Source organism: Neofelis nebulosa, chromosome 2 (assembly GCF_028018385.1).
Source record: "Neofelis nebulosa isolate mNeoNeb1 chromosome 2, mNeoNeb1.pri, whole genome shotgun sequence".
Classification (NCBI taxonomy): domain Eukaryota; kingdom Metazoa; phylum Chordata; class Mammalia; order Carnivora; family Felidae; genus Neofelis; species Neofelis nebulosa.
In genome coordinates, this window is record NC_080783.1 from 198,032,244 (window position 1) to 198,044,292 (window position 12,049).

Sequence of the window (12,049 nt, forward strand, 5' to 3'; positions counted from 1 at the left end):
GTCTCACAGTTTGTGAGTTCGAGCCCCATGTCAGGCTCTATGCTGACAGCTCAGGGCCTGGAGCCTGCTTCGGATTCTGTGTCTCCCTCTCTCTCTGCCTCTACCCCACTCACACTCTGTCTCTCTCTCAATTGAAAATAAATAGAGGCGCCTGGGTGGCTCAGCTGGTTGAGCGTCTGACTTCGGCTCAGGTCATGATCTCCCAGCTCGTGGGTTCGAGCCCTGTGTCGGGCTCTGTGTTGACAGCTCGGAGCCTGGAGCCTGCTTTGGATTCTGTGTCTCCCTCTCTCTCTGCCCCTATCCCACTCCCATTCTGTCTCTCTCTCAAAAATAAATAAACATTAAAAAAAATTTTTTTAAAGAAATACTACATTTAAGTAGAAGGAAAATTATGCCAGATGGTAACTCAGATCTTCACAAAAGGAAAGATACTAGAAATGGTAAACATGTAAGTACATATAAAATAAAGTCTTCCCATTAAGAAACTTCTTTAAAGGTAATAAGCCAATAATGGAGATAAACAGGGAAGTATGGCCCATTTGAAGGGACAAAATAAATTGACAAGAAACTATCCCTACTACTAGAGATAGTAGGCAAAGACTTTCAAACGACTGTCTTAAATACAAAGAACTAAAAAAAAAAAAAAAAGACAACTAAAGGAACTCAGGAAAGCAATGCAGAACAAAATGAGAACAACAAATAGAGAAAGAATCAACCAGAGGTTCTGGAGTTGAAGGGCGTCTGGTTGGCTTGGTTGAGAGGAGCATGTGACTCTTGATCTCGGGGTTGTGAGTTTGAGCCTTATGCTAGGTGCAGAGATTACTTAAATTAATTAATTAATTAATTTAAAAAAGGGGCAGTTCTGGAGTTGAAAAGTAAGTAAAGTTAGTTGAAAAATAACTAAAATGAAAAATTCCTAGAGGGGCTCAATAGCACATGTGAACAAACAAGAGGACCAACAAACTTGAAGACAGGAACACAAATTATGTACTCTGAGGAGAGGAAAGAGTGAAAAGTAACAGAGCCAATGGAGTCCATGGAATTCCAACAAGCATATCCAAAAAGTATTATGGGAGTCAAAGAAACAGAAAAGAAAGGGGGGGAAAATTTAAGAAATAATAGCAGAAAACCTCCCAAATTCAATGTAAAACATGAATCTACCCATAAAAATATTCAATGAATCCCAAGGAGGATAAATTCAGATCTACATCTAGTCACATAATCAAACTATTGAGAGCCAAAGACATAGAGAATCTTGAAAGCAGCAAGGGAGAAGTGACTCATCACATACAAGTCAATTTCCCATTAGAAACCATGAAGGCCAGAAGGCATTGGGATGACACATTTAAAGAACTGAAAGGGGGGGAGAAAGCCAAAGAATTCTACATTTGACAGAATTGTGCTTCAAAAACAAGGGAGAAATTAAGACACTTCTAGATAAACAAAAGCTGACAGTGTGTGTTACCATGAGACCTGCTCCACAAGAAATGCTAGAGAGAGTCCTTTAAACTGAAAATGAAGTGAAATGAAAGGACACTACACAGTAACTTGAAGCCAATAAAGGTAACTATATGGGTAAATATAAAAATCAGTATTATTGGTTTGTAACTGCTTTTTATCTCCTACATGATTTAAAGAACAAGTGTATAAACTAATTACAATTTTATGTATGTTACTGGGCATATAATGGGTACGTGTAAAGATGTAATTTGTGTGACGGCAACAACATAAAGGGGGAATTGGAGCTGTACAGAAACAGATTTTTTGAAGTTGGCACCAATTCAAACTATATAGCTATAAATTTAGAATGTTAAATGTAATCCCCATGGTAACCACACCATCTAAAAAAATACATATACAAAATAGAAATAAAAAATAAACACGAAAGGAAATGAAAAGGGAATCAAAACCATTCACTACATAAAATTAAACTAAACACATCAAATTAAACTAAACACAAAAGGCAGTAACTGGAGGAAGAGGGGGACAAAAAAAGTAGAAGACCTAAAGAAAACAAAGAATAAAATGCCAGAAGTCCTTCCTTATCAGAGTAATATGTGTAAATGGATTACACTCTTAAGTTATTATATGCTGTCTACAAAGACTTACTGCATATCCAAAGACACGAATGGGTTTAAAGTAAAAGGATGGAAAAAAATATTTCAAGCGGGGCGCCTGGGTGGCTCAGTCGGTTAAGCATCCGAGTTTGGCTCAGGTCATGATCTCACAGTCTGTAAGTTTGAGTCCCGCGTTGGGCTCTGTGCTGACAGCTTGGAACCTGGAGCCTGCTTCAGGTTCTTGTGTCTCCCTTTCTCTAACCCTCCCTGTTCATGCTCTGTCTCTCTCTGTCTCAAAAATAAATAAACATTAAAAAAAATTTTTTTTAAATATTTCAAGCATATGGTAGCCAAAAGAGAGCTGCAATAGCTAACCAATATCAGACAAAAAACCTTAAGTCAAAAACTCTTATGAGAGATCAAGGACGACATTATATATTGACAAAACGGTCAATTCATTAAGAAGATATAATAATTATAAAACATATATGCACCAAAACAGAGTCCCAAAATATATGAAGCAAACAAACATGGTCAGAAGTGAAGGGAAAAATAGTTCTACGATAGTTCTTGGAGACTTCCATACACCACTTTCAATAATGAACAGAATACTTAAATAGAAGATTAATAAGGAAACAGAGGACTTCAACAACATTATGAATCAGTCAGACCTAAAAAGACATAGAACACTCCACCCAACAATAGCAGAATATACCTTCTCGAGTGTACATGGTACATTCTCCAGAACAGACCATGTTAGGCCACAAAGAGTCTCAATAAATTCTCAATAAATTTGACCATACAGAATGAAGCTAGAAATTCAGAAATATGTGGAAACTAACAACATACTCTTAAATAATAAAGTTGGAAGACTCACACTTCCTGATTTTATAACTTCCTACAAAGCTACAGTAATCAGAATAGTGTGGTACTGGGATAAGGATAAACATACAGATAAATAGAATAAAATTGACAGTGTAGAAATAAATTCATACATCTATGGCGAACCAAATAATTTTGATGAGTGTCAAGTCCATTCAACGGAATAAGAATACTCTCTTCAAAAAATATTACTGGGACAACTAATATCTAAAAGAATGAAGTTGGACCCCAGGCTTACACCATACACAAAAATTAACTCCAAATGGATCAACAACCTAAATATAAGCTAAGACCATAAAATACTTAGAATAATACATAGAAAAAAAAAATTTTATGGCCTTGGATTTGGCAATAGATTCTTTTACTATGACATCAAAAACACAAGCAACAAAAGACATTAACAAGAAAGTGAAAAGACAACTTACAGCATGGGAAAATTATTTCCAAGTCATGTATCTGGTAAGGATTTAATACCAAGAATATACAAAGAATTTCTACAGTTCAACAACAAAAAGACAACCCAATTTAAAAATGGACAAATAATTTGTATACATTTCTCTAAAGAAGATACATAAATGGCTAATATGCATATGGAAAGATGCTCAACATAGTCTTGAGAAATGCAAATCAAAACTACAATGAAGGGTGCCTGGGTGGCTCAATCGGTTAAGCTTCCAACTTTGGCTCAGTTCATGATCTTGCAGTCCATGAGTTTGAGCTCCATGTCAGGCTCTGTGCTGACAGCTAGGAGCCTGGAGCCTGCTTCCAATTCTGTGTCTCCCTCTCTCTCTGCCCCTCCCCGATCATATTCTGTCTCTGTCTCAAAAATAAACAAACATTAAAAAAAAAAAAATACAATAAAAAAAAAAAAACTACAGGGGTGTCTGGGTGGCTCAGAAGGTTGAGTGTCTGACTTTTTGGCTCAGGTCATGATCTTGCTGTTTGTGAGTTCGAGCCCCGCGTCGGGCTCTGTGCTAACAGCTGAGCCTGGAGCCTGCTTCTGATTCTGTGTCTCCCTCTCTCTTTCTACCCCTCCCCTGCTGTGCTCTCTTTTTCTCCCCAAAATAAATAAACGTTAAAAAAAAAAACAAACCCAAAACTACAATGAGATTTGATTTCATGCCTAATAAATAGCTATAATAAAGACAAAAGAAAACAAAATACCAAGTGTTGGCAAGGATGTGGAGAAATTAGCATCTGGTGCATTTCTGGTGGGACTGTAAATTCTACACTTTTGTATATCTAAAAAAATTGAATGGGGCGCCTGGGTGGCTCAGTTGGCTAAGTGTCTGACTTCAGCTCAGGTCATGATCTCACGGTTCGCTGACTTTGAGCCCAGGGTCACTGCACTGACAGTGAGAGCCTGTTTGGAATTATCTCTCTCTGCCCCTCCTGTGTGTGAGCTCTTTCAAAATAAACCAAAAAAAATTTTTAAAAAAGCTAAAATGGTGTGAGTTATGTTATATTTTACCAAAATTAAAAAAAATTTTTTTTAATGTTTATTTTTTTGAGAAAGAGAGAGAGAGTCCAAGCAGGGGAGTGGGGGTTGGGCAGAGAGAGAGGGAAACACAGAATCCAAAGCAGGCTTCAGGCTCTGAGCTGTCATGATGCACAGAGTCCCATGCTTAACCAACTAATGCTTAACCAACTAAGCCACCAAGGTGCCTCTTTACCAAAGCTTTTTGTTTTCTTTTTTTAAAAACATTTTTTTTTAATGTTAATTTATTTTTGAGACAGAGAGAGACAGAGCATGAACAGGGGAGGGTCAGAGAGAGAGGGAGACACAGAATCTGAAGCAGGCTCCAGGCTCTGAGCTGTCAGCACAGAGCCCGATGTGGGGCTCGAACCCACGGACCGTGAGATCATGACCTGAGCCGAAGTCAGATGCTTAACCGACTGAGCCACCCAGGAGCCCCCCTTTACCAAAGTTTTAATTACAGCATACCTCTGCCAATTAAAACTAACACCGAATCCCTGTTCTATATGTTTTTTTAGATACCATATTTGTCTATTTGCATTCACCAGTTACAGGGCCAATTATATTAACTCTATTTTCTTATTTTCTGTGTTCTTTTTTAAGTGTTGGCACTTAAAAAAGTTGACATGGGGCTCAAACTCATGAACTGTGAGATCATGACCTGAGCCAAAACCAAGAGGGGACACACTTGACCAACTGAGCCATTCAGGTGCCCATTACATTGTGTTCTTGATGTTTCAGCATTTGGGACCTTTACAGACCCAGGGACAGACTGCCCCTCCCATGGCTAATGCCTAAAGGTAACAACTTGCCTAACAGCAAAGTCCAGAGCCATATCTCCTCCTCTACCTTATCTATACACCCAGGAGACAATATTCCTTCACTTTAATATCTCTTGGTGAGGTAGTAGGCAAGTAGAAACCACTCCTACAGACCAAAATCCTTTGGATTAATTCAAAGTTGCCAGTCCTAAACAGTTTACTCTGCCCTGCCTTCACTTTCCCTCAGAAACCTTAATAAAGTCTCTGGCCTAGGGTTGAGCTTCGGCTCAGGTCATGATCTCACTGTTCGGTTCAGTTTGTGGGTTTGGGCACCCATTGGGCTTGCTGCTGTCAGTGTGGAGCCTATGTTGGATCCTTTGTCCTCCTCTCTCTGCCCTCCCCCTGCTTGTGTGTTCTCTCTCTCTCTCTCTCTCTCTCTCAAAATACACACACACACACACACACACACACACAATATATATATACATATGTATATATATACATATGTATTTCTTCTGTGACCCTGCACGCATGCAGTGGCTTCCTCTTTGAGACCTGTGAGTGTAACAAATATATTCCTTCCATGCCGCATTCCTGTCTCTTCCTGTGGTCAGAGGGGCTTTATCATACCTTACCCCAATATTTACATTTTTAAAACAATCTCACTATCTAAAGACCTGATGAAAGTGAAGCTGATTATGTTAACCCATAAGTCCTTTAGAGGCCTTTCTGATTCTCTGAATTTCTAACTGGAAATTATCAAGAGTATTTATTGCTAATGGGGTGAAAAATAAGTTTTATAGGCACACAGAACGAACAACTAAGATTGCCCCCTTTGTAGCATGGTTGGGGGATTGTAACGAGAGTTTAAAAAGAAATCTCCTAAGAAGATGGGGGCTGCTTCTTCAACCAGGAAATCATGTTGGGGGTGGAAACAGAATAAGGAAGTACATAAATGGAGTGGGGGGGGGGGGGAGAGAAGAGTCTATTAAGAGAATCTGAGTGAAAGACAAATGAAAATGGAAGTTGAAGAAAGAGCTGAATTCCGGAGCTAGAGAAACTGAGGAAATGAAACTTCAGAGAAGGCACCGTCATTCTGTAAAGTAGCTCGGTGAACCAACTGTGGCGGTAGGGTCTTAAAATGTGCAAGCCTACACACCCACTTGGCAAGTCCCAAGTGAATTTATTATTTAAAAAAAACATTCTAGGGGAATGCAGTGGCCTCCCTTTGGGGTTACTGATTACCCCTGTGCCTGGAGACTAACAGGCACAGGACAGATTCCTAAAGGCAGGAGGACTGTGGACCGCTGTCCCCCATTACCTGACACATGGTTTTTCATGACTCTGAGCCTGGGCTCTCCCAGGGGGCTGTCCCTTCCTTAGAGCAAAGCTGACAACAAAGCTGGAAGGAGAACCAAGATGTGCTTCTTTAGTCACCATGGTGACAAGAAACCATCACAAATATTTGCTTGTGACTTCATCGGAGAAGGCAGGCAAGGGAGGTTAGATTGGAAGAAGGAACAACCACAGAAGCATATCTGGAATCAGCAACCAAAGGAATGCTGGGCTCTCATTTAGGGACCAACAGGCAAAGGGTTTGTTTTCATCATGCACTCCCTTACTTGCAGAGACTGGATTAAGAAATCCAGAATACAAATAACCTTTTCTAGCACCTGACTGTCTTAGACAGCCTTTGGGTTTTCTTAGTCAAGGAATTCTCTCAAAGTGAATAGGTCCCTGAAGTTATACCTCCCATTTCTTAGGAAATAAGTGGCTAATGTTACAGTGTACTCTCTAAACTTTTGGAACCAAGGGACGAGCAATGATACAAAACAGGCACAGACACTGTTATGTCCCGAATTGTACCCTGCCTACAACTCATATTTTGAAGTTCCGGCGGACAAGGTCTTTTTATTTTTTTAATGTTTATTTTTTTCTTGAGAGAGAGAGACAGAGTGTGAGCAGGGTAGGGGCAAACAGAGAGGGAGACACAGAGTCTGAGGCAGGTTCTAGGCTCTGAGCTGTCAGTACAGAGCCCAATGGGGGGCTTGAACATAAGGACTGCAAGGTCATGACCTGAGCTGAACTCAGATGCTTAACCGACTGAACCACCCAGGCACCCCCAGACAGGGTATTTTTAAAGAAGTGAGGATACTGGGGTAAGGCCCTAATCCAATTATGATTAGTGTCCTTATAAAGAGAAGATTAAGATATAGATGCACACAGAGGGAAAACATCACGTGAACATGAAGACAGCCACTGATAAACCAAAGAGAGAAAAAGGCCTCGGAAAAAGCCAACCCTGCTGACATCTTGATCTCGGAATTCTAGCCTCCAGAACTGTGGAAAAATAAATTCCTGTTGTTTAAGACATCTTGGCTGTGGTACTTTGTTTTGGCAGCCCTAGCAAAATAATATAAGCTCTGACTGATAGAATCAGAGTCTCTCTTTTTTTAATTTTTTTAAATGTTTATTTATTTTTGACAGACAGAGCATGAGTGGGGTAGGGGCAGAGAGAGGGGGAGACACAGAACCTGAAACAGGCTCCAGGCCTGGAGCCTGACATGGGGCTCAGACTCACAGCTTGCTAGATCATGACCTGGGCCGAAGTTGGATGCTTAACTGACTGAGCCACCCAGGTGCCCCCAGAGTCTCTTTTGAGATTCATACAACTTTAAAATTATGCACATGTTCTCAGAAAAAGGCATACTACATATAGCCAGCTGTCCTGTGTGTGGGATGGGAATGATTCTACTACACCTTCAAGCTCACATCCTGTATACCTGCTGGCTCTAGGACTTTCCAAATCAAAGCCTTATGTTCATGGTCTGTACTTCAAAAAGCTACCAAGCAATCACTTGGCATCTGCCTAGAAAAAGCCCAAAAGAGCTATATTTAGTAAATAAGGGAACTAGCATTATTTTCTAGGTAATGACCTGACAATCTTCAACGGAGATGGGACTTGGAACACTACGAAGCAGTCAGTCCTTTCAAATTAGTTCCCTTGCCCTGGTGTTAAGCTGAGTGGGTGCTGATCACTGCAGAAGGAAGCTTTCTAAAGAAATGTCATTGTAAAAAAAAAAAAAAAAAAAAGAAAAAATGTCATTGTAGCTGCCTGGGCATCAAGGATGAGCTGAGGCTTTAAATCATGCAGACTCACTGTTGGGCATATGCTACAATTAGGAAGCTTTACAACTCATCATGATGCATTAAAGGTTAGTTAATGATAGTGGGAAGAGGGATAAAAAAGATAAATGGTTATCTCTCAATTTAAGGCCTCTTCCTTCAAGAAAGAAATCTGATTCCTCCTAGGCTAAAAAAATGGCTTTTTTTAGTTGGCCTCTCATACCTTTCACTAGGAATTATCTAGCTAATATGTATCAACATAAGATTCCTGGGTTGGGGGCCCCTGGGTGGCTCAGTCAGTTAACTTCAGCTCAGGTCATGATCTCACAGTTCCTGGGATCAAGCCCTACATCAGGCTCTGTGCTGAGAGTGCAGAGGCTCCTTGGGATTCTCTCTCTCTCTCTGCCTCTCCCTTGCTTATGCAAGCTAGCACGTGCTCTCGCTCGTGCTCGCTTTCTCTCTCTCTCTCTCCACACACACACACACACACACACACACACACACACACACACACACACACACAAAGAATCCTGGGTTAAAATACTATGGCCAGGGGCGCCTGGGTGACTCAGTCCGTTAAGCTTCTGACTTCAGCTCAGGTCATGATCTCATGGCTGCTGAGTTCAAGCCCCGCATCGGGCTCTGTGCTCACAGCTCAGAACCTGGAGCAGGCTTCAAATTCTGTCTCTCCCTCTCTTTGCCCCTTCCCGGCTCACACTCTCTCTCTCCTTCAAAAATAAACAAACATTAAAAAAACAAAACAAAAACAAATACAAAAACTCCACTACGGCCATATTCCAGTTAATTTAAAGGAAAGGAGAGGCGCCTGCGTGGCTTAGTCAGTTAAGCGTCTGACTCTTGATTTTGGCTCAGGTCATGATCTCACGGTTCATGGGATTGAGCCAAGTCCTGCTTGCGATTCTCTCTTCCTCTCTCTGTCCCTACCCCACTCACACTCACTCTCTATCAAAAATAAATAAATGAACATTTAAAGAAAAGAAAGGAATAAGAGTATACCAGGATATAGAGTCCACAGCCTTAGCAGGCTAGTAACAATTGCTAATGTGCCAAGCTTTTTGCAGACATAATATCTGATCTTCACAATAATTTTGAGAATCCATTTTACAGATGAGAAAAATGAGACTCAGAGGGTAAGTAACAAGCCAGGAAGCTAATCCATCAACCTTGACCTATTTGATTGCAAACTCCAGGTTCTTCTCATTTCCCAAAAAGGTAAGCTATTGGTAGCAGCAAATCCATCAGAATTCTCAGTTGGGGGTTACTCCATCTCCGATAAAGAAACAAATTTGCTCACATCCCAGGTTTTACAGGACAGTTATAATATTACATCAGGGACTGCCTTCATACTCAGTTTTTACAACATTGTGCCAGCCAAACAAAATCTGACAGGGGCTAGGGTGAAATCAGCTGTTTTAAACTCTTGGTTTGAGGACAGTAATTAAATAGCAATTAATAGCTAAGGAGCCAGGTTCAGAGGTGTTATGACTCACACAAGATCATTCAGCTATTAAATTGTGAACCCGGAGCGGGGGGGGGGGGGGGGCGCGGGGGGGGGGGGGCGCGGGGGGGCCTGGGTGGCTCAGTTGGAGAAGCTGCCAGACTTCAGCTCAGGTCACGATCTCGCAGTCTGTGGATTCAAGCCCCATATTGGGCTCTATGCTGACAGCTCAGAGCCTGGAGCCTGCTTCGGATTCTGTGTCTCCCTCTCTTTCTGCCCCTCCCCCACTCATGTTCTGTCTCTCTCACTCTCAAAAATAAATAAACATTAAAAAAATTGTGAACCTGGGACTGGGATCTAGACCCTCTAATTCTAAAGGCCTCCACTTTTCATCCAACCTCTGAGAATTCCCTTCTTTCCAACCCCCCCCCCCCAAACACACATATATTTCTATTCAATTTGGCTCCTGCCTTTAGACTAGGTTCTGTCTATACTGATCTATGTACTCAGTCATTTTAACTTGAGAATTACTGGCAATCGATTCTTTAATTAGTACTCATACGAAGAGGGAGCAACTGAAAACTGCCAAGATGTTTGTCTAAAGAGATCTCCCTCTCTCTCTGCCCCTCCCCTGCTCATGCTTTGTCTCTCTCTTTCTCAAAAATTAAAATAAATATTAAAGAGGGGTGGGGGGAGGAAGACATAGGATCCAAAGCAAGTTCCAGGCTCTGAGGGGTCAGGACAGAACCCAACATGGGGCTTGAACCCACAAACCGCGAGATAATGACCTGAGCCAAAGTCAGAGGCTTAACTGACTGAGCCACCCAGGTACCCCATATTTATTTTTAAAAATGTTTATTTCTTTATTTTGGGGTGGGGTGGGGGAGAGAGAGACAGAGAGAGAGGGAGAGAATCTTAAGCAGACTCCATGCACAGTGTGGAGCCAGATATGGGGCTTGACCCCACAACCTTGGGATCATGACCTGAGCCAAAATCAAGAATCAGAGGCTCAACCAACTGAGCCACCCAGGCGCCCCTAAAGATTTTATTTTAAGTAATCTCTACACCCAACATGGGGCTGGGAATTACAGTCCAGAGATCAAGAGTCACATGCTCCACCGACCGAGCCAGCCAGGTGCCACACCACCTGCAATTCTTTATCCTGAGAATCAGCCAGTCACTTGTGAGTGCATCTTTTCATTTACCACCCCCCATCCAAACTACTGCCCCATTTCTCTATTCTCATGAAGACCAAAATAATTTTTCTTCTCCCTTTTTATTATGAATTATTTAAGCACTGAAAAATTGAAATAGCCTAATAAACATCTATAAACTCTCCTTTAAGATTCAAAAGTTTTTTTAAATGTTTATTCATTCATTTTGAGAGAGAGGGTATGAGCGGACGAGAGGTGTAGACAGAAAGGGAGACAGAATCCAAAGCAGGGTCCTTGCTGTCAGTACAGACCCCAAAGCAGGGCTTGAACTCATGAACTGTAAGATCACGACCTGAGCTGAAGTCAGACACTTAACTGAGCCACCCAGGCACCCCTAAGATTCAATACTTTTTAACGATGCCCTACTTGTTTTACTCCATCAGATGTACAAATGATATTTTACAAATATTATACACATTTTGTTTTATATTTTTTAAAGTTTATTTAATCTCTACACCCAAAGTGGGGCTCAAGCTCATGACCCTGAGATCAAGAGTCACATGCTCTTCTGACTGAGCCAGCCAGGCACCCCAAACTGAATATACCAAAGTTGTAAATGGCACAACTTGGCACTTCACCCTTATTACTTTAGTATGTGCCTCATAATAAGGACCTTCGTACATAACCACAATTTCAAACCTAAGAAAATTATCAAAACACCTATTATCTAGTCCATACTCAATTTTTCTTATTTCAAAATGATTGTTATAGCTAGTTGGCTTTTTTTCAACCCAAACCAGAATCCAGTCAAGGTTCACCCACTGTATTTAGTCTTCTAAATTTTATTATGGAGAATTTCAAATATGTACAAAAGTAGACAGAAGAGTAAATAAAGTGAATCTCAATGCAATCATTCAGATCCAATAATCAACTAGTAGCCATTAATCTGTTTCTATCTACACCCAGATCCTGAATCACTTAAGCAAATTCCTGACATCTCATCTATATATACTTCAATATGTAGCTTCAAACAATATATATTTTTAATTACATTATCATTGGCAAAACACTCAGATCAATGGAACAGAATAGAGAACCCAGAAATGGACCCACAAACATATGGCCAACCAATC

General features: G+C 40.8%; 1 protein-coding gene across 3 annotated transcripts in view; it reads right to left on the reverse strand.

The window, feature by feature from the left end:
* The window catches only part of KPNA6 (karyopherin subunit alpha 6), a 67,556-nt gene that overhangs the window by 30,622 nt on the left and 24,885 nt on the right, over positions 1-12,049 (reverse strand). For 2 of the 3 annotated variants that reach the window (XM_058718249.1, XM_058718252.1), the window contains exon 1: positions 6,499-6,627. The exons of the other annotated variant lie outside the window; for it this stretch is intronic. In XM_058718249.1, coding sequence (XP_058574232.1) covers positions 6,499-6,517 — 19 coding nt within the window. In that variant the 5' untranslated portion in view covers positions 6,518-6,627. Of the gene's footprint in view, positions 1-6,498; positions 6,628-12,049 lie in introns of those variants that run through there. 3 annotated transcript variants of the gene reach the window in all.